At 41.7% G+C, this 23,088-nt stretch overlaps 1 protein-coding gene across 2 annotated transcripts in view; it reads left to right on the top strand.

The window, feature by feature from the left end:
• NALCN (sodium leak channel, non-selective) overlaps positions 1 to 21,337 on the top strand; it is a 330,584-nt gene extending 309,247 nt beyond the window's left edge. For both annotated transcript variants that reach the window (XM_077807053.1, XM_077807052.1), the window contains 13 exons: positions 8 to 114; positions 508 to 582; positions 3,694 to 3,813; positions 5,964 to 6,032; positions 9,177 to 9,325; positions 10,135 to 10,228; positions 10,960 to 11,092; positions 11,749 to 11,864; positions 15,274 to 15,431; positions 16,102 to 16,252; positions 19,061 to 19,210; positions 19,747 to 19,864; positions 21,144 to 21,337. In XM_077807053.1, the coding sequence (XP_077663179.1) occupies positions 8 to 114; positions 508 to 582; positions 3,694 to 3,813; positions 5,964 to 6,032; positions 9,177 to 9,325; positions 10,135 to 10,228; positions 10,960 to 11,092; positions 11,749 to 11,864; positions 15,274 to 15,431; positions 16,102 to 16,252; positions 19,061 to 19,210; positions 19,747 to 19,864; positions 21,144 to 21,337 (1,634 nt within the window). The remainder of the gene's footprint in view (positions 1 to 7; positions 115 to 507; positions 583 to 3,693; positions 3,814 to 5,963; positions 6,033 to 9,176; positions 9,326 to 10,134; positions 10,229 to 10,959; positions 11,093 to 11,748; positions 11,865 to 15,273; positions 15,432 to 16,101; positions 16,253 to 19,060; positions 19,211 to 19,746; positions 19,865 to 21,143) is intronic.
• Positions 21,338 to 23,088: the final 1,751 nt, after the last annotated feature.

Below are 23,088 nucleotides of genomic sequence, written 5' to 3'. Positions count from 1 at the left end.
GTTTCAGATAATGACGGCTTTAGAGCAAAAATGTATGATATAACGCAGCATCCATTTTTTAAGAGGACTATTGCTGTGCTTGTTCTGGCCCAGTCTGTCTTGCTTTCAGTGAAGGTATTTTTGTTTCTTATTGCGTCTTGTAACAGCGGTGGAACGAATACTGAACTGTACATAAGGCCATAGCTAGTAATGAACTGCTAGAAATATAATATTTCTTAATACAGCGGGCCAGCTCCTCAGCTGGTGTAAATCAGTGCAGCTCTATTAAAGTCTCTGGAGCTGCGCCAGTTTATACCAGTTAACAATCTGGCCCATTATTTTTAATTTCTCATTTAAGGCTAAATCCATATAAAAGGAAAGATGCTCCCACCTGTCATTCCTGCCTGAATGTGTTATTCACTGTAAAAACAGAATCTATGGCATCAATACACACTGAAATAAAAATTAAAAAGTGGTAAATAGATTTTTATGTCTGTTTTATGATCTACTATCTTTGTTCCATTTCAGTGGGATGTCGAAGATCCAGTGACTGTTCCTTTAGCAACAATGTCTGTTGTTTTCACCTTCATTTTTGTCCTAGAGGTACAGTAATATATTTAATTCTTTCTCCAGATTCAGACTAGGTTTTGTATATTTTATTTTGGTTCCAGGGTTACTGTCCAAGTTTTAATTTCAGGGTACGTATCCCTGGGGCTACTCATATGACTAGTGCTTGAGTATGTATTGCAGAAATGGGTGTTTTACTTGTTATGGGGCTAGAGCACCAAAATGCTGACTCTTGTGTCCTTTTCAGTACATGTATCTGCAACCCAGATAATTTCATCCTGGATATGTATAACAGTGGCAATGGTATTTCAGTAAATTTCTAAAGCAGAGCAGCAAATGGTATTCTGTGCAGTAAACCAGCACAAGGTCTCACTACCTGGGAAGTCCTGCTTAAAACGTACACCTTGTGCCTGATCCTTCCTTTCATTCTCAGTCTGTTTAAATATGACACCATGAGAAAACAGAAGGCAAAAAGACTGTTAGCCATAGAAAGCACATATATTTATAAGCATCTCTGTGTGTGTATCCATCTCCTTTCCTTCAGTCATTTAAAAAGCAAAAGAAACAGAATTACAGGTAGTACGTAGATACGAGCATAGAAAAGTAAAGGTTATATAACAGGGATATAATGGGGGAAGACTATGACAAACATAACTATTGATGTATATTTTCCTTTATCATATGACTCTCTTCTCCCCTCTTAAAAAGCAATATCTAGTACAAGCAGTGAAAAGGAGGTTGGTTTTCCTCAGTTAGCAGCCTGGAAAACACTGCAACCAAAATCAGCTCTGTGAGCATAATTAACCTGTGGAACTCATTTCCACAAGATATGAATGAGTCTGAGAGCTTAATAGGATTCAGAAAAAGATTAGATATTTGTATAGGTAATAACATAGTTACACTGGATAAGATGAAAAATGAGAAGGGATATAAATCCTCATCTTTCAGATTGTAAGCCAATCACAAATGTATGGGAGTTAAGAATAAACTTCCCCTTATGGTTCACTTATTCCATAATTCCACTACAAGATTTTTTGCACTTTCCTCTGAAACATCAGATACTGGCCACTGTCCCAGACAGGATAGTGGACTAGATGGATCACTGGTCTAATCCAATATGACAGTTCCTATGATAGGTTTTGCCAGCAATGATGGATAAGCAATGAAGTGAATACCTTGTAGCAGTCCTACATATATCATATGTTGCCTATGCCTTCTCTGCCCAAGAGGAGTCAGTGCCTCTAGAAGAGTGAGCAGATATGGAGAGGTTTGATTTGTAGGATAAATGGCCAGTTTTTATTCACCAAGTAACGATTGCTTTAGAAATCCCTACTCTCTTGTTCTGCCTGTGAAAACAAACAATTTCCAAGCATTTCAAAAGGGTTTTGTTTGGACAAAAGAAATCGCAACATACAAAAATGACATTTTCCCCAGATTTATGGGGGAAAGAAATCAAAGTAGATTGATTTGTATCAATATTTTATCCCTAATTTAGAAACAGTTCTGTTTGGAAACATCTGCCGATAAAACAGTCTAGTAATCAGAGAACTCAGCTCCTCTGTGTGCCTAAGAAAGGAGATGGCAACTAAAAAGACCAACTTTGCTAGTCATCAAATAAAGAGGCTCAAAGTAAAGCCTAAGCAACCTTTACATTTTAGCCCATTTATAGAATTGCACATGATATTGCACCAGTGCTTGCAGGACCATTGAGAAGTACGCCTTGCGGTTTATGTACTGGTTGGCAAGGTGGTCTGGTGCCAAGATGGGGATATGCGTTCCATCTATCGCCCATCACAATTAGGGAACCCTACTGCAGCAAAGCCATCCACATTTCCCAGAGTCACTACCCTTGATATCAGCAGCTCAGTGATAGTGTTGGCTACTTGCATCGCAGCAGCCCCCACAGCAGATTTGCCCACTCCAAATTGATTCCTGACTGACTGGTAGCTGTCTGGCATTGCAAGCTTCCACAGGTCTATCACCACTCTCTTCTCAACTGTCAGGGCAGCTCTCATCTTTGTATTTCTGTGCTTCAGGGTGGGGGAAAGCAATTCACAGAGTTCCAGGAAAGTGGCCTTATGCCTGCGAAAGTTTCGCAGCCACTGTGAATCATCTCATACTTGCAACACTGTGCGGTCCCACCAGTCTGTGCTTGTTTGCCTGGCCTAGAATTGGTGTTCCACTGTATCAACCAGCCCCACTGCCGCCATGATGTCCCAATTGCCACAGCCCGTGCTTTCAGGAACATTTGTGTCCATATCCTCATCACAATCCTCCCTGTGCTGGCGTCTCTTAGCCTGGTTCTGCATATAGTCCAGGATAATCAGGCATTGGGTGCTTAACCCAGAATTCCAAATGGCAGCGGAGACTGCAGGAACTGTGGGATAGCTACCCACAGTGCACCGCTCTGTAAGTCAATGCTAGCCACGGTAGTGAGGACGCACTCCGCTGACTTAATGTGCTTAGTGGGGACATATGCAATCGACTGTATAAAATCGATTTCTAAAAATTGACTTCCATAAAATCGACCTAATTTCGTAGTGTAGACATACCCTCAGTCTCTAAGGTGCCCCAAGGACTCCTCGTTGTTTTTGCTGATACAGACTAACACGGCTACTCCTCTGAAACCTGTTTTTAAGAAAAGTCAACCCTTTCAGTCTCTGTGTTCATTCGGAGCATTGTGAAACCCACTGCAATCTACTGGCCCACACTATTTTCTCTTCCAGTCTTATGCTTCCTTTGCTCACGTATGCTGTTGAGCATGGATGGAGTTCACGAGAAGTAAAACAAAACACTTTTGCAACAGGAAAAAGAAGGTTGCTTTTAAATTAATTTGCAGTACATGAGACTTATAAGACTGTTATAACCTGGATTTAAGTGTATTTGTGTGAAATTGGCGTTAATATATACGTCAGTCACTTCATACACCCATACACACACATGTAATTTTTTAGTTATGCATCATCAGCTTAATCATTTTCTTCCTTCATACTAACCCTTTGTTTAACTATTAAAACTCCTACTCATTTAAAATCAATCTACAAGTAGAACACTACCAAAACATTTTAGGGACCAAATGTTGTTATAGTGAAAAATAACCTTTCGCTAAGAATTTGTACAAGCAAGACTATCTTTATTGTTCTCTAGGTCACGATGAAGATTATTGCCATGTCACCTGCTGGCTTCTGGCAAAGCAGAAGAAATCGATATGACCTTTTGGTGACCTCCCTTGGTGTTATATGGGTGATACTTCACTTTGCCTTACTTGTAAGATCATAGAATCATAGAATCTCAGGGTTGGAAGGGACCTCAGGAGGTCATCTAGTCCAACCCCCTGCTCAAAGCAGGACCAATCCCCAATTTTTGCCCCAGATCCCTAAATGGCCCCCTCAAGGATTGAACTCACAACCCTGGGTTTAGCAGGCCAATGCTCAAACCACTGAGCTATCCCTCCCCCCATTGCAACTCCAATGATCATTTATTGGTTTTATTTGTTAATCACCAACAGTTTTACTGCTATCCCTGACTCAAATAAGGACAATTGCCAACCCCACGTTGTTTACAAACTAAAAATAAGACCCAAATAAAACAAGATACCCTGGGAACCAAGAAGAAGGTAACAATTTGTGGGGTTGGTGAACTAGATTTTTCTTCCATCCTATAGTGCTGAGGTGGAGAAGATATTGGACTGATATAGGTTAGGGTCTGCAGGCCTTGTGGAAGAAGGGACTCTTTGGGAGGGATTAGAACAGGGGGTCTCAAACTCAAATGACCACGAGGGCCACATGCAGACTAGTACATTGGCCTGAGGGCCACACCACTGACCACCACCCCCTCCGCTGCCCCGGCCCCGCCCCCACTCCACGCCTTCCGTGAGGCCCCTCCCCTCCCCCACCTCTTCCCACCTCTTCCCTGCCCCCATTCCAACCACTTCCCTGAAATCCCCACCCCAACTCTGCCCCCTCCCTGCCCCCAGGGGGTGCAGGAGGAGTGCAGGGTGCATCGGGGGCTCAGGGCACGGGGTGCAGGGTGCAGCAGGCAGCTCAGGGCAGGGGGTTGGGGTGCAGGAGGGGTGCAGCAGGGGGCTCAGGGCAGGGGGTTCAGCTGCAGGAGGGGTTTGGGGGGCAGGTCTGGCCTGGCGCACACTGGGGGGCAGGGCAGGCTCCCCACCTGCCTGCCCTGCCCCCGCACCACTCCGGAAAGCGGCCGGGACCTGAGGGAGGCGGGAGGGCACAGGGGTCTGTGTGTTGCCCTGGCCACTCCTCCAGGTACCTTCTCTGAAGCTCCCATTGGCCAGGAACGGGGAACCACGGCCAGTGGGAGCTTCGGGGGAGGTACCTGGAGGCGCGGCCAGGGCAACACACAGACCCCTGTGTCCCCCTCCCCCAGGTCCTGGCCGCTTCCTGGGGCAGGGCAGGCAGGGAGAGAGCCTGTCCTGCCCCCCGATGCACGCTGAGCCGGACCCACTTTAGGTAAATGCTGGGGGAAAGGGGCGGGGGAGGGGGCGCGGGGAGCTGGTGGGCCGCATGTTTGAGACCCCCGGATTAGAATGAGGAGAAGGAAGAAATGTGGTGTCCTGGGATTGGGAGATCTTGCCAGGAGCAGTTTCATTGGAGAGTGAAGGAGGAAGAGAGACTGGAGGGAATAATCTAGGTAGGAGTTATTGTACGGAAAAATAATGCAGAGGTTCTAAACCGATAAACAGTGCAAAGCATGTCAGTGAATCTGGTCCATGAGTTTTTGTTACAGAACAATGTTTAGTCCTGGAAGGTAGAAGATTTACCTGTCCAAGGAGGAGGTCAGCTGCGCATTCCCTCTCAAGTTTTTTAAAAAAAAGAGGGGGGGGCTGCACACCCTCATTTGTGGGAACATGAGTTCTCCGACCTTATCACTGGAGAGGAGAGGTGCTTTTTGTCAACAGTCCCTAGTTGTGGCTGGCTCTCACCTCCCTACATTGTTGAGGGCCTTCCCTCTGGTCTTTCTCAAGCACTCTTTGTGGGGGCAAACCCGCCTTGTGTGCTGTCCCTTTGTCCCTGGCATCCTCAATTTGCCCCCTGCTGCTGAGTAGCTTGGCAGGCCTGTGGAGTTTCTGCAAGCCAGCAGCTGCCTAGACTCACAGAACTGGAAGGCTGTTGGACATAATTACAGCCCAGCTAAGAGAACTGTGAGGGCTTTGTTGGTTTATTGTGTTGGGAGGTTTGGTTAGTGCTTTTGAAGTGGCACCGCTTTTTCTGTTAGTTTATTATTGTTCAGCATTTGTTGTTGAAATATTGGTGGTACCAGTTTCTGTTTCATTACTTTTTAAAAAATGCTGATTGCACTGTATATTTCAAATAGAGATTCATGGAGAAAAACTGATCATTTGAGAGATCACTGCGGGACACTGTATATGAAGTCTACTTGTGTTTAAATTTCAGAATGCATACACATATATGATGGGTGCATGTGTAATTGTCTTCAGGTTCTTCTCCATTTGTGGGAAACATGTAAGTACAAATCAGGAATTACAGTCAATACAATGCTTATGCATAGATTAAAAGATTTATCACTTTGCTTTTCTACAGTACACTCTATAGGTCTCCATTTTGTGTACTGCTGCTGTAAGTCTCCATTTTATATGCTTCTCTTAAAATATCAGGATTTTAGGTGTATTACATTGTGACATTCCCCTCTGGTGTTATCCGGACTGGTGATCTGCTAGATCACTCCAATCCTTGAATCTGGGAGCCAGCCATACTCTGCTCTGCTGTGAGAACCCCCACTCCTGGGCTGTTCATGCACAGCCTCTGGCATCTAAGCTGCTCCTTGGATTGTGCAACCAAATGACCCTAGCCAATATCTCCAGTCCCAGACACAACCCTAGGAACCTCCATGTTGCAGTGTCCAGTTATGCCTGCAGGATGCTGCAAGCTTATGTGAGTTCGTCAATTTAACAAAGAAATGTATATGTACCAGGCTTGTTATCCCAAGGGGAGTCTCTGACACGATTCAAACCAAACGCCCTGCTTCAGGTAAAATAAACAAACGGATTTATTGACTATTAAGATAGATTTTAAGTGATTATAAGTCAGAAAATAACAAGTCAGATTTGGTCAACTGAAATAAAAGAAAAACACATTCTAAGTTGATCTTAACACTTTCAGTGCCCTTACAAACTTAGATGCTTCTCACCACAGGCTGGCTGGCTGCTCTTCATCCAGGCTCTCCCCTTTGATCAGCGCTTCAGTTACTTGGTGGTGGTGGTGTCTGTAGATGTAGGTGGAAGAGAGAGGAAGAGCATGGCAAATGTGTCTCCCTTTTATATGTTCTTTCTTCCCTCTTGGCTTTGCCTCCCCCACTTCAGAGTCAGATGAGCATTACCTCATCTCAGTTCCAAAGTGGCCGAAGGGGGGGTGTGACTCCCTCAAGAGTCCAACAGATTCTTTTGTTGCTGTCTAGGCCAGCGTCCTTTGTTCCTGTGAGGCTGTGCTGAGTTTGTCCCATACATGCCCTGATGAAGTGTGAACTGCCTCTCTGTTCTTGGAGAGTTTTTGCCTGGGCTTGCTTTAAGCCATGAGGATACATTTTCAGTCTCATAACTATATACATGAAATTATAACCTATAACATTACTGTAACAATTACTATAACATCACTATAACAACCATGCTCAGTGCCTCATGAGCCTTCCGAAGACACCCAACATGACAAACTTTGCATTGGATACCACACATTTTATAAAGATGAAATACATATCAGAAATAAATTATAGTTATTGGAAATGATGTACATTTTTGGCATCAAAAAGGTAACCAAGACACAACTTCATTTAAAATTATTGCCATCTAAAGCCGTGAATATATACTGTGCCCTTTTCGGTATTTGTAACCATTGCTTTTTCAATGTGCTGCGATGTGTGTGTGTTATTTTTATTTTCTTTTATTTATTTTCTCCACAAGAAAGCAGGGTATGGGGTGATGTGCTCATCTTGTTGTACTGCTGTCCACATGCAGAAGCTCCATCCTGCACAGTGCAGGTCCATTTCTAGTGTTATCTCGCACGTTATATTTTATCTAAATAAGGGATTCATGCTCAGTAAAATAAAGATGTTGGGCGAAATTCTCAGATTCATTGGTATAAATTAAGAGTAGTTCCATTGGAGTTACTTTCAATTTACCTGGTATGTAAATTTACACCAGTGTAACAGACAGCAGGTGTAACTGACAGCTACCTATGCAGAGAACAAATGTATCTCTTTAGTAAGTGGTAATACTGTGCATTCTGTTGTGGCAAAGCTTCTCCAAACAGTATCCACACTTTATCCAAACATTTTCTATGACATAAGACATATTAGAGTAACTGCAGTCAAGGAAATTAATTCTGTATTAGGACTAAAAGGTTAATATTAGGTAAGTCACAGAGTCTGTTCAGCAAAGAAAAAAGTCTGCCCCCGTCTAACCACACAGAGCATGGAGAACCTTGGAAGTCAAGTGAAAAACTCTTGGTTCTTTTATACAACCAGACCTGGTCATTTCCATCAAAGCTTTTTGAAGGATTATAGATTGTTTTTCAAACCCCTAACCTAGTTATTTACGCTTTCATGTTAAAAGCTTTATCAGTCCCATTAAGTTATGGCTATGATGTAGTGTGATGGAAAAAAGTTAACATGATTTGTCAGCTTTGTCATGATTCTGATGAAAATTGTTACACCTCCCCTGTAAATAAAAAGACATTCCTGCAGTGTCCAAATATTTTTGAAATTAATTCAACCTAAGGTAATAATTCTGCCATGATGCCAAAATATCATATAGCTTCCATTTTCTCTACATTTTGCTCTATTGTGCCTCTTTGTCTCTGTTTGGACACAACAGGCTGACTTGTGTAAGAAATTAAAATAGTTTAATCAATCTGTGCTGATTGTTACGTCATAGTCTCTCTGGTTGGCTAGAGTTTGCTCTTGTAGATAGATGGGTTTCTTTAAATCTCCAGTGAAATCCTTTACCGATTACCATAAACCAGTGGTTCTCAACCAGGGATACAGGTACCCATGGGGGTACACAGAGGTCTTCCAGGGGATACATCAACTCATCTAGCTATTTGCCTAGTTTTACAACAGGCTCCATAAAAAGGACTAGCGAAATCAGTAAAAACTAAAATTTCGTACAGACAATGAGTTGTTTCCACTGCTCTATATACTATACACTGAAATGCAAGTACAATATTTATTTTCCAATTGATTCATTTTATAATTATATGCTAAAATGAGAAAGTAAGCAATTTTTCAGTAATAGTGTGGCTGGGACACTTTTGTATTTTTATGTCTGATTTTGTAAGCAAGTAGTTTTTAAATGAGATGAAACTTGGAATACTCAAGACAAATCAGACTCCTGAAAGGAGTGCAGTAGTCTGGAAAGGTTGAGATCCACTGCCATAAACCCTGGAACAAGAGACCAAGTGTTGTTCCAAACTCAGACTCTCGGTGTCATATTTCACGGAGCTACCACTAAACTACTGGACTGGCACACCAGCCTATCTGTTTTCCCAATTAGAAAAACAGTCATTACAAGATTTAAAGTTACAAATGTGTTAAAGTCTCCTTTATTTCTGTTGTTTAATAGTATCATGAATTGTGTTTCCTCTCTGCCTTTCCAGGTGACACTGAAAATGCTGCTGCTGACTGTGGTTGTCAGCATGTATAAGAGTTTCTTCATCATTGTGGGAATGTTCTTACTGCTTCTTTGTTATGCTTTTGCTGGAGTAGTTTTATTTGGCACAGTAAAATATGGAGAGAACATTAACAGGTACAATATTTGCTTCCCTTTGTGGAAGGTTTTGAACAGCCAAATAAAATATTCCCATCTACTGAGCACAAATTTTCGTTTGGTTTTATGTCAGCAACCAGGAGCCAGATCTCTAGGTCTAGCTGAGTGGCACGCAGCTGACAGCGAATGATAGAAGGCTCTAAGCCACCTTCCCATTCCCCAAATCCTGGGACTAAACAGACACCAAGTGTAATACAGAGAAGGCTAATGGCTGCTCTTCTTTGTACCAGCTGGAACAATCCCAAAAGGACTGTTCCACTCGCCGAGGTTGCTGGAACACTGTGCTACAGCTACACCTGCTCACACCCCTGGTTCCTCCAGAAATGGTCCTGACACCTCGAATGGAGTGAGAGTGAGCCAGCTACATAAGCTTTACGTCACCTGGGAATTACCCTACATAACCCAAGGACATCTCTCCATCCCTTTGCACCACAGAAGGGGCACAAATAAGATGAAGGCCTGGGGCAGGATATGGCCCCAAATGAGCTTTTATTACTTGATAAGATATTAGCCAAATTTTTCAAAACTGGGTGGCTGAAGTCCGGCTTCTAAATCCCTATTAAATTAATAGCATAAATTATTTAGTGAATACGTTTGCAAATTATTCTCTGAGTTCTACCAACAATACAGGCTCAGGTAAGAATAATAGAAAATACAAATGATTTTTTTTTTTTACTTGTTGAATGCACAGCAAAATAATTCTCCAGAAAGTTGCGTGTGTTTATATTGCCAAGATTTTATTTCTGACATCTGAGCTGCTCTTTCCCTCTTTTTGCTTAAAAAAACAGGCATGCAAACTTTTCATCAGCTGGCAAGGCTATTACTGTACTCTTCAGAATAGTTACTGGGGAAGACTGGAACAAGATTATGCATGACTGCATGGTAAATACAATACAATCACATATAAAACAGAGAAGAAACTGGTTGCGCAATTTCCTCTGACTCTGTATCCAGTGCTCTGGCTTGGTACAAAGAAGCACTGTGTTGTTGATAGTGCCATCGTCCTTTAGATAAATCTGACCTTAAAATGAAGTACCCTGGGACACTTCATAAGAACATTAATCTTGATGTCCTGGCCCAAATTCAGTTAGCATCATTTTATTTTTCCTAACATAAAATCTCTTCCTCCCCTCACCCCCCCGCCCCATGTTTCAGTTACATTGGATAAGGTGTTCTTCACTTCCTGTCTTGAATTCATGGGAGTGATTGCTGTTTGTTAAACATGTGTCATAACATTTCATTGCCACTGGTTGCTGTATTGCTGTAGTAATATATACCCATTCTCATATATGGGGGTAATTGCAGAAATGTGTTAAAGGGATTCATCGTGCATCTTCGATCTGCCTCACCTTCACTCTGCCCACTAATCCATCACCTCCAGGTCAAGCTCTGAGCTGCTTTCAGCAACTACCATTTAAAATAACAGAGAAATATTTCCTCCTTTCCCCCAAATGTGGTATTTCTCCACAAAACCTACATTGGTCTGAAGTGCCTTATTATTTTTATTATTTTCCCAAAATATAGTTACCAAAATATAGTTATGTTAACTGCAGACCGATAAGCAATCCCTTGCCTATTTTGTTGATTTAATTATTTACTGTTTTGTTTTGAAGGTTCAGCCTCCTTTTTGTACTCCAGATAACAGCACATACTGGAAGACAGATTGTGGAAATTATGCTGGGGCTCTGATGTATTTCTGTTCCTTTTATGTCATCATTGCATACATAATGCTAAATTTGCTTGTAGGTGAGCAACAAGTATTGAATATGAAAAATAGTTATCTTAGAACGTGGGTGAAGTGCCTTTAGATCTGGGTGCCTCATCTAGAACAGGCCTTACATTGTAGGCCATATCAACTGTAACATTTTTTTAAACTCTCTCAATAAAAAGAAATTGTTAAATGCCCTCAAGTTAATGTTATAATGGTCTGATGTTTTCAGATACTTGGCTGGTATGTTGCATGTTTCTAACCTTTATTTTAAATTGCTGGCTGTTAACGCTAAATACGAAAATGTCTTTTGATGAGGTCTGAAAATGAAAACGTAGATGAGAGCTGTACAAAGGAATTCATTTTTCCAGCGCTAGTCTACTCTCCAGTTTATATTTTATAGGCCTGATATTCCAACTCCCACTGAAGTAAATGAGAATCTTCCAGTTGAATTTAGTGGGCATTAGATTAGGCCCCTATTTAAGATTTAAGGACCAAATTTTCAAATTTGAGCACAACAAAAATACACAATATGGGGGTGCATTAGCACCAGGGTTGCCCATAGGTTGCTGCTGTTACAGCCACATGTGAAAATTCAGTTCATGCTGAAATACATTATCTCTAAGTAATGTATAACTGTTGGAAAGTACTGACAGGCTAGTCTTATACTATGTTTAATTTATGTGTTTTGTAGCGATCATTGTGGAGAATTTCTCATTGTTTTACTCCACTGAAGAAGACCAACTTTTAAGCTACAATGATCTTAGACATTTTCAGATTATATGGAATATGGTTGATGACAAAAGAGAGGTAAGATTCTTGACAATAAGCACTGCACTCGGTACTTTTATTATTATTTGTTTTACCATAATGCCTAGGATCCACAGTTGTGGACCAGGACCCCATTCTGTTAGACATTGTACAAACCCACAACAAAAAGACAGTCCCTGCCCCCAAAGAACTTATGAGCTAAGTAAATCTGCTGCATTGTTTCCTCAAAAAATGTATTACTAGGAAAACAGACAGTGGGCTGTGCTAACCCACTGAGCCTCAAACCCACCTAGAGTCAGAGTGAGTTTGGTATAGAGGGTGTGATGGGTTGGATCACAGAAACCCCTTTGGGACTGCCACCTGATGTGCCTAGACTATCTCTGAGCCCATTTTCCCTGGCAGCTTGGGATGTCAGTACCTTGCCTTGTTTGAGCCAGGTACCCTTGCCTGCTGCAAACACGGATCCAAGTCTGAACTACGACCTGCACAAGCTGCAGGCTTAACTGAAAACAGCTTAAGAAGTGTTCCTGTCTCCGGCACTCAGATACCCAGCTCCAAATGGGGTCCAAACCTCAAATAAATCCGTTTTACCCTATATAAAGCTTATACAGGGTAAACCCATAAATTCTTCGCCCTCTACAACACTTAGAGAGAGATATGCACAGCTGTTTGCCTTCCCCCCTCTCCCCCTGGTATTAATACATACTCTGGGTTAATTAATAAGTAAAAAGTGATTTTATTAAATACAAAAAGTAGGATTTAAGTGGTTCCAAGTAATAACAGACAGAACAAAGTAAATTAACAAACAAAATAAAATAAAACATGCAAGTCTAAGCCTAATACTGTAGGAAACTAAATGCAGGTAAATCTCACCCTCAGAGATGTTCCAGTAAGCTTCTTTGATAGACCAGCCTCCTGCTAGTCTGGGTCCAGCAATCACTCACACCCCTGTAGTTACTGTCCATTGTTCCAGTTTCTTTCAGGCATCCTTTGGGGTGGACGGGCTATCTCTTGAGCCAGCTGAAGACAAAATGGAGGGGTTTCCCAGGGGCTTCTATAGCCTCCCTCTTGTGTGTGGAAACCCCTCTCTCCCCCTGTGTAGAACTATAGCTACAAGGTGGAGTTCTGGAGTCACATGGGCAAGTCACATGTCCATGCATGATTCAGTTCTTTACAGGCCGACGCCATGTTAGCCCAAACGTTCCCAGGAAAGCTCAGATGTGGATTAGCGTCTATTAAGGTCCATTGCTGGCCAAGTACTCCCAATTACTTGAATAACCCCTTCACACTATGTTGACCAAATCTGCCTTAGCTGCTTTCTACAGCAAACACTTTAAATACAAGCATAGAGCCAACGCTCATAACCTCAGATATAAAAATGATACATGCATACGAATAGGATGAATACATTCAGTAGAATATAACCTTTGCAAAGATATGTTACATGGCATATATAGCATAAAACAGTTATGTCATATTTACATTCATAAGTATATTTCTATAAAGCATTATAGGGTGCAACATCACAGGAGGATTTTGTGATTTCTTTTTTTTTAACATCAACCCAGGTTCACAAAAGAACAATGAACATGAGATGTTGCATTTCACATAGGCCCTGATCCTTGAAACACATATGTGCATGCTTAACTTTGCTCCCAGGGACTACATTCAGTAGTAAAGTTAAGCATGTGTATAGGTCTTTACAGGCTTTGGGTCATAGTCCTTTCCCTCCAGGCAGCACAGGAGTTGTCCCCTCAACCTAGGGTCAGAGATACACATAGTTACATTTCCTATCTTCAGAATGGCCCAGCTGAAAAAGAGAGAGGGCCTGGGTATGGGAACAACTTAGAGGTTTGGGTACCAACAGGAATTAAACTATGAATGGTTCACTTATCCCATCACTGAATTACTTCAAACAATTTTGAATATGAACTACAGTGTGCTGAGATCAGCTGATGGTCTAGTGTGGTCATGGGTAACCTGCGGCCTATCAGGGTAATCTGATTGCGGGCCGTGAGACATTTTGCTGATGTTGACCATCTGCAGGCATGGCCCCCAGTAGCTCCCACTGGCCACAGTTCACCATTCCCAGCCAACAGGAGCTGCGGGAAGTGGTGGCCAGCACGTCCCTGTGGCCCGCGGCTTCCTGCAGCCGCAGGTTTCCCACCACTGGTCTAGTGGCAGCAGATTGCTATGTGGGGATTGAAGTCCTTGTCCTGTGTTTGCAGGGCTGGCAGGGCTCATAGTGCTACATCCTAGGGCTGAGAAGAGAGTGTTGTGATGTGGGACCTTGTATAACAAAGGACTTACATCCCTTCCCATAATAAAAAAGTTACAGAACATAGTGTTCAAAGAGAACTATTTGATTCTGCAAATTTTGGAGAAAATGTTTTCACTTCTAGTTCTTTATCAACAGCCAGTCTCAAAATAGTTGCCACAAACACCTCAAGAAGTTTGTATGTTGGTTACATAGAATCATAGAATCATAGAATATCAGGGTTGGAAGGGACCCCTGAAGGTCATCTAGTCCAACCCCCTGCTCGAAGCAGGACCAATTCCCAGTTAAATGATCCCAGCCAGGGCTTTGTCAAGCCTGACATCTTGGAGTAGAAGCTCATGGAAAAGCAAGAGGCCATACTACTTATAAACCGCTGTATACACACATGATGGGGCAGCTGCATAACAGGCATAGTGGCACACACCTGTGAATGTTTAGAAATCTAGCTGACTTTATTCCTAATAAATGACTCTAGGCCAAAGGTTTAATTCTCAGGAAATAAAAATGTCAGGGCTGATGTTCAAAGCCACCTGTTTGGATATGCAATTCCCATTACAAATGAATGAAAACTAGGCATCCAAGTCCCCCAGAGAACTTTTCAAATCTTAGGCAAAATATATGGGCCAGATCCTCAGCTTGTTTGAATCAGGATAGTCCACTGACTTCAATGGAGCTATTGCTAAGTTACACCAGCTGAAGATAAGCCCCTTTATGTGTGCATTGTTCAGTTGCACTGCCCTTGGTACAATCCTGGCCCCATGTAAGTCAAAGGGTACATCTACACCGCAGCTGGGAACGAGCATCCCCACCTGGTTAGACAGACTCGCCCTAGCAGGGTTCAAGCTAGCAGTGTGGGCACTGCTGTTCACACTGCAGCTCAGGCTCTGAAGCCCACCCAACTTCCTGGTCCTGTGCTCAGGTAGCTAGCCCGAGTCTCTACCGGAGCCGCAACCTCCACCCCTGCTGTTTTTAGCATGCTAGCTCGAGCCAAGCTAGCATTAGTCTGTCTGCCTGGGCTGGGAGACACACTCCTAGCTGCAGTGTAGACATACCCCAAGGGTCTTTGGAGAAATAGCATCTGTGTCACTTTAGAGAAACAGCATCAAATAGAGCCTCTGACTTATTTATAAGGTAGCCATAATTAACCAGCTATGATGCAATCTTACCTAGGGGGTAATCCCTACCTTCCGTGTGAAGTTTCTGCTGAGGTTGCTGCGTGGGAGGTTGGAGGTAGATCTGGACAAGGACAAACTTTTGTTCAAGCACATGTGCTATGAAATGGAGAGGCTGCATAATGGTGGAGATGTCACTTTCCATGACGTATTGAGGTATGGTGGGCTTTTCCTTTATGTTTGTTGTAACATGTTTCTCTGCAAACAAAATGTTATACATAAGACTGAAAAAATGAGTTGGGGATACAAGCTTGTGTCAAAGTGGTATTCTCTGCTTAAATTTAAACCAAATGTTAGAGTTTTCCCCTAAATTAATTTTTACAGTAGAAAATCTAAGTCCTAGAGAAATGTCTCCATGAGCTTTCTAAATTCCCACTTGAAACAATTGTTTTAAATTAACATTCCCTTGCTGTGTTTGTAAATCCAAACAATGCACAGGTGAAAACCTGACAGTAAAATTGACTGTAACCAAAAGTGAAACTCAGTCTCCTCCAATAATTACATTGTCCCAGATGAGAAAAAAATGCAAAAAGGTAAACAGGCAGCATAAACAGGGGAAAGAAACTGAATTTTCAAACATGGGTGCCTCAAGTTAAGCACCTGAATCCATATTTGGGCACCTAAATATAGGTGGCTTGATTTTCAGTTGTGCTGAGCACCAGTAGATCTTCCCTTCATCTTTATTTAGCTAGCTCTATAAATTTACTGTGGGTGCCAACGTTTGACATTTTTGCATTGAGATTTTAAAAGTGTAACACTGTTAATGATGATATAGGTAAGTACATTGGCTTTTTAAAAATACTGTTTATTTGTGTGTTTCTTCTAGCATGCTGTCATACAGGTCTGTTGATATCCGGAAAAGTCTTCAACTGGAAGAGCTTCTTGCCAGGGAACAACTGGAGTACACGATAGAAGAAGAAGTGGCCAAACAAACCATACGCATGTGGCTGAAGAAATGCTTAAAGCGTATCAGAGCAGTAAGTGAAGCGAAAACAGCGAGTGCTTTCAGTGAACTGAACCAGTCAGTTTCCTCTCACTTTGCCTCGTTTACTCTGTAGCCATCATTACAAGCTATGTAGGAAAAATATGTATCCGTGGAAAAATCAGGCTTGGGCTACACTTACAGTTTAGGTTGACGTAGGCCAGGGGCGTGAAAAAAACCACAGCCCGGACCAACATAGCTATGCCAGTCGAATCCCTCATGTAGATGCAACTATGTCAAGAAAAAAATGCTGCCATCAGTGTAGCTAACTTCCGTTGAGGAGGCAGTGGTCTGACGCGAATGGGAAACCTCCTTCCGTTGGTATAGGCTGTGTCTGCACTACAGGGTTATGCCAGCATAGATACGCTGACCTAGCTATGCCGGTATAGTCTTCGTAGTACAGACAATTACATTCACAGAATCAGTAACCTCCACAAAGTTTGCAGGCAAAACCTGTTTTCCTGCCAACAAATCCCCTTTCCTTACACAGCAGGAAACCTGTGTGACCTGCTCTGCAGCAGACAAGGCCAAATGAATAAAGCAAGGGATACATTGTTTAGGGAAAGGTCTTTGTGGGGCGCAGCCTTGCTCTCATTGAAGTTAATAGCAAAATGCCTACCATCTTCAATGGTGCAGGATTGTGGACTCTTCTAAACAACCTGCTAGAGGTTAAAGAGAGTGCTAGTTTCTGGCATTTGTACTGCTGATATTTTCATTGCCACTGCCCCTCCATCTTGGATAGCTATTCAGGCGGAAGATCATCGTGTTAGCTGCCCCTACCACCAGTCAAGGGTCTCCATCACTGCCAAAGAGATCCCCCCCAACGAGAGTGGTACGACAATCCGCAAAGAAGACCCAAATGTAGTGTATATTCTGAAGCCTAATTTGCATGTACCATTACAGAGACTGTGTGAAAATACGTTATTTACATACACAAAAGGCCAGTTTGTATATTTCAACGCACAAACATGTATCTATGTGCATGTGTAAATTAGGTACTGTGGCAAGATGGCTGATTTTAGTCTGGTGGGTCCTGCGCTTTTCTTGGCGGGAAGCTAAGATGCCACCCTTTGCCCCTGCTCTTGGGTGCCAAGGGCCCCGCTACTAGCCTGGGAAGGTGGTAGAGGAGGGAAGCGGGGGAGGAGTCTGGGTTTGCTCCTCGCTCTGAGTCCCAGCCCCTCTCAACCCCAGTGGGTTTCTTACCCTCGTTCCCCCTTAGGTGGGGTTACCCTTGGTCCTTAGGTGCTGAGGGGAAGGGAGTCTCCCTGTCCTGCTGGGCAGGGTCTCCCTTACTTCAAAGCTGAGGTCTTCCAAATTTCTCACCATACCTCCAAGCTCCAGTCCTTCCTCCTCCTCCTCCTCCTCTGTCTGCCTGACGGAGGGGGTTTTATTAGGTTCCTAACAGGGCCTTAATTGACTACAGGGAACCACACCTTCATTAGCCTTGAGTTTATGTATTTCCCCTCTAGCACTCTCTCACTGCTCCCTGGCCCTCCTGTATCCATCCCTGTATATAAAGCCCTGGGTTCCTGTCATTGTGAAAATCAGGCCCAGAATGCTTAGAACGTTTGGACCAGTCATAATCTTGCCACTGAGTTAGTCCCGGGTTTTTTGGCAAAAAAAAAAGGACCTTGGCCAAAATTATAGTAGGAAAGTTCCCCATGACAATCTGTAATGTTGCCGTGAAAATTTTGTGATTTGAGTACACCAGGCTCTGCCTCTTGCTCCTTTGTAATTTTGTATAACCAAAACCCGATATACAGCTTTCATTTTATCTGAAACAACAAATTCCCAGGGATATTCAGATAAATGGTTCCTTTTCAGACTAATTTTTCTATTTTTGTCCCAACTCCAGTTGTAGCTGTTGTTAAATTAATCTTATCTCTCAGTTTTGATTTTGTTCAGCCTAATTGCTCAATTCATTATCATATTGAATTACAATCTATAAAAGTAAATATACTTTGCATTTCACTTTAACAATATGAATCAGACCATTACCTGTTACATGAACCTTTTACTAACTTCAGTAGAATTGCAAAATATTTTTTTAATATAAGCTTTTTATATATTTTCAAATTGGCTTGTTAATTATCAAGCAAGTGGCATGTTAAAACCATACAGCACAATGAAGCCTTCTCCAAGGACCATTTATTTTAATTTAAAACTAAATTAGATTGTAAGATTTTAGTGACAGAGGCTACATTTTTCTGTTGGTACTATAAAGAACCCAGCAGATTTTTGGCACTGTTACAGTAATAACTTCCAACAAAAAATCCACACTGTAAAATATTCCTAAGGCTTCTGTGATCATTTTATTCATCCTTATTTGGGGCCAGATCCAAAGCCCATTGAAATCAGTGGGAATCTTTCCATTGCCTTCAACAGGCTTCTGATCAACCCCATAAAGATCATTGTTACTAAGTCAGAGTTTTGTTTTTGCTGGCTCTTTGGGTGGTCTCTTACGGCATAGATATATTTGAAGGCCAAAAGGCACCAGTCTGATCAATTAGTCTGACCCCCTGCATGCCACAGAACATAGATTTCACCGAGTAATTCCTACAACTCAAGCCCGTAGATTTCAGAGACAGATTTCTCTATATTTAAATAGTGAAGATGGGGGGCGGTCTATGTAGATTTACAGAAAACATGGAACAATTTGGAATCCATACCAGCCACTCAACATTGTTGGAAGTATTCAGTATTTAGAGGGATTTTTTAAAAATTTAAAAAATCAAGGAACAAAAGCCTTTGAGAGGGAAGTTTCTTTTTTCCTTTTGGTGACATAAATATTATATTTTGATAGAAACAGCAGCAGTCATGTAGCATTATCCATAGTCTACGAGAGAGTCAACAGCAGGAATTGAGCCGATTTCTGAATCCACCCAGCATTGAGACAACACAGCCAAGTGAAGATATGAATGCTAATAATCAAGATAACAATGCACAGCCAGAGGTACAGGCGTATGCAAATTATTGTTGTTGATACTAATCAAGAATTATACTTGAGCTTGTCACAGCAAAATTCTTTTTAATGTTTTTAATATCATTTTTATTGAAAAAAATTAAAACAGCATATGTTTAAAACGTTGACATTCGGTTATAAATGCAGCATGGTCTAAGGGGCACTGGACAGGGAATCAGAAGACCTGGATTCTATATCCAGGGAGGTATGCAACATGGGAGAGGGGGGCTCCCCCATGGGATCCTGAGAAAGCTTTCCTACCCCCACGAGCCCTTCTGTGGAATTTTATCATAAGCTCCAGCCCAATTATTTTTTCTGTTAATTTGTAGACTTGGGGGGCGGGGGAGTGGGGGGCAGTAAGGAACCAGAAAACAGACTGCAGGGAAAAAAATAAAAGTGTAAAGTGAGCGCATGTTTCTTTAGTAGGCTGGGAAATAGAGACCTTTCAAAGTGTTTGTTACAATGGCATGGCCATGCCATAGGCAGCCATAATGAAGGTCACTGAATTTTAGTTTTGCTCCATTCAGACAAGTAGCCAGCAGCAGCTCCTTAGTCCAACGCTTTCTGACAGGGGCGGGTATCGGCAGGACTCTACAGATGGTGGGAAGCCTCAACGGAAATTCGGACAATGGCGTTTGCCATCAGGTAAGTGAAAACCATAAAATAAAATATATAAATACCAAAGCACCCCTTGGAATGCAGCTTGATAAGAGGCTGTTTTAAAAGGGTCAGACTGTCTACACACAGGCCCCAGATGGAGAAAATGCAGAGGGGAGGGGAAGCTGGTCCATGGTCCTTCCTCCTCTTTGCCCTGCCCTACCCACTTTGGAGTGGTTTGCCCTCTGAGCCTTCTAAGAGGAAACTGTCCCTCCGTGCCCTCAAGATTTTAAAAATATGACATTATGAAGATGTGATCAGTCACCACCCTGACCACTTGATTGGTATGCTGGAGTTGTGCCTTCCTGTACAGCATCTAGCACATTTTGGGTGCTATTGAAATACATAAAATGAAATAACAGTAGCTTAATTAAACATTTCATTATAACTGTAGCAGCTTGTGATGCTCTCTTCCACCTCGGTACTAACCATATCCTGGATTGATAAACTCCTTGGCCTTCTGTCTAGCTGCTTAATCAGCCCTGGATAGGTTTATTTACTCATAAACAGGAAGCACGCTTAAGTTGTCATCACAATGACTACATCACAATAGAAAATAAGCGCCAGGTAGTGTCTTTTAAGTCAATGCTCATGTTGGGTGGGTGGGTGGGCGGATTGAGTAGGAGGCGCCGAAAGAAGCACACGCTACCATCGTGCCTCTTCTCTCTTTAAAAGTGCACAATCCCCATACCAGGCCAGCTCTGCTGACCAACTCAAGGGGATAGGGCCCCAGGCCTATGTGCATGCATGGTACTGGGATCATTTTATGTGAAGGAGGCACATTAGCCCTTCTTCCTCCATTCCTCTGTTTAAGATGCACATCAGTCATATGTGCATATACTAGCATATACTGGTTGAGCTTAGATCAGTAATTTAATGGCACAAGATAAACTAATTCAAGCAAGTGATAAACTAATTCAAGCAAGTGTTAAATCTTGCAAAGTGCTGAGCACACTGGCCCCAATCCACTAAAGCTCTTAAGCATGTGTTTAACTTTCAGATCATGAGTAGTCCATTGAAATCAATGTGATCATTGACCTACATAAAGTCAAGGCCAGGATTTGATGGATCAGGGCCGAGTGTTCAGCACCTTGCAAGATCAAACCCACAGTGCATCTACATTGGGGGTTTGCACCAGTTTAACTAGATCTATTTTAAATCAGTCTATTTAAACTGGTGCCAAATCTCTCATATAGAAAAGCTCTACGACTTAATAGTTCAATAAGCATGTGTACTCTAATAAGTAGTTTTCCATTTAATTTCCTAGCCCCCAAACCAATCAGCCATTCAGTGTCTTCAGTCAATCTGCGGTTTGGTGGTCGTACAACTATGAAATCTGTTGTATGCAAGATGAATCCTATGTCAGATGCTGCTTCTTGTGGATCAGAAGTGAAGAAATGGTGGACAAGACAACTAACTGTGGAGAGTGATGAGAGTGGGGAGGATCTTCTTGACATCTGACCAAGAAAAGAGGCTAACTTAAGTCATATTGCAACAACAGCCATTTCAAATAAAAACAATTTTCTTGGGGTTTGAATTGAATGAGATATAATTGATATATGATTTATTTAAAATGAATGTCATAGGATTTTTCAACTGCTTATCTTTTTGCCATATAAAACATAATACAGACCTGTATGTTCGATTTCAGCTCTATTATGATTACTGTATGTTAGGAAGACTCTATATTATGGCAGTATTGATGACGCCACAGAGTCTCTATTGTCTTTAGCATAGATGGAGCATTGAAAGATTTCATACATTCTGTAGCTGTAACAAAAAATTTGTATTCAGGTATATACTTCTGCATTTTTTCATCCTGTACCATACCTGAAAATGGCCAGCACATTACTGTACAGCATTTATTTTCTTTTTATTTTCTCTCAGTTCTATTCTAGTAATATTTCTCTAGAAAGATTTTATTATTCATGAATGACCTAAAAAGGGTCAGCACTGAGTTCATGGTAAGGCACAGTATTTTTACAAAGTACAGATTCTGAATTTCAAGTCTAGTCTTTTTCTTGTAATTTTCTTAAATATGCAAATACAATATAGCTGATTTTAAAATCAGAAAATGATGGATTGGCTTTTAAAAATTGTATTTTTTTCTTCTGGTTAATTAGGTAAAGAGTTCAATTTTCATAAGAAATCAGCCAAAAAAAATGACATGGTTTAAGAATTTGCAAAAACATTTACTCATGGTATGTTTCATTAATGACCTGGAAAACAAAAACAAATCCGACATAAAGTGGAAACTTGGATGGATTGCTAAAGAGGAGCACAAAAGAATTGCAAAACCATATAGGGACAAAATCAGAAAGCCCAAAGCATAAAATGAGTTACACCTAGTAAGGGACATAAGCAGCCATAAGAAGAGGTTCTTTAAATACCTTAGGAGCATGAGAAAGACATAGGAAAGTGTAGGTCCTCTACCTAGTGAGGAAGGAGATCTGATGATATCAAGAAGGCTGAGATGTTTAATGCCTATTACGCTTCAGTCTTCACTAAAAAGATTAATGGTGACCAGATACTTAATGCAATTAATATTCTAACAAGGGGGAAGGAACACAAAGCAAAATAGGAAAAGTACAGGTTAAAAAATATTTAGATAAGTTAGATATATTCAAGTTAGCAGGGCCAAATGAAATTAATCCTAAGGTACTTAAGAAACTAGCTGAAGCAATCTTGGAACCATTATCAATCATTAACTTCGAGAACTCATGGAGGCCCCAGAGGACTGAAGAAGACCAAATATAGTACCTGACTTTAAAAAGGGAAACAAAGAGGACATGGGGATTTATAGACCTGTCATCCTAAAGTCAATATCTGGAAAGATACCAGAACAATTTATTAAACAATCAATTTATAAGTGCCGAGGATAATAGGGTGATAAGGAATAGCCAGCATGGATTTGTCAAGAACAAATTATGCAAAACCAACCTAACTTACTTCTTTGACTGGGTTACTGTCCGAATGGATAGAGGGGAAGCAGTAGATGTGTTATATAAAATAGCAAGTTGAGGTGCTCTTTACAACTCTGAGACTTTTAAAATACAGTTCAGTTTTACCAATCTAGATAGGAGTGAACCAAGTTTTAACCATGTTATCACTCATGCTCCAGTCTGACAAACCCAAGGCTGTATCATGATTCCATAACATGGTTAAAAAGTGGTTTGGTCCCTTTTAGTCTTGGAAATCATGTTTTAACATGT

The sequence above is a fragment of the Eretmochelys imbricata genome, chromosome 1 (genome assembly GCF_965152235.1).
Source record: "Eretmochelys imbricata isolate rEreImb1 chromosome 1, rEreImb1.hap1, whole genome shotgun sequence".
Taxonomy (NCBI): Eukaryota; Metazoa; Chordata; order Testudines; family Cheloniidae; genus Eretmochelys; species Eretmochelys imbricata.
This window is presented reverse-complemented; position numbering and strand designations above follow the sequence as displayed.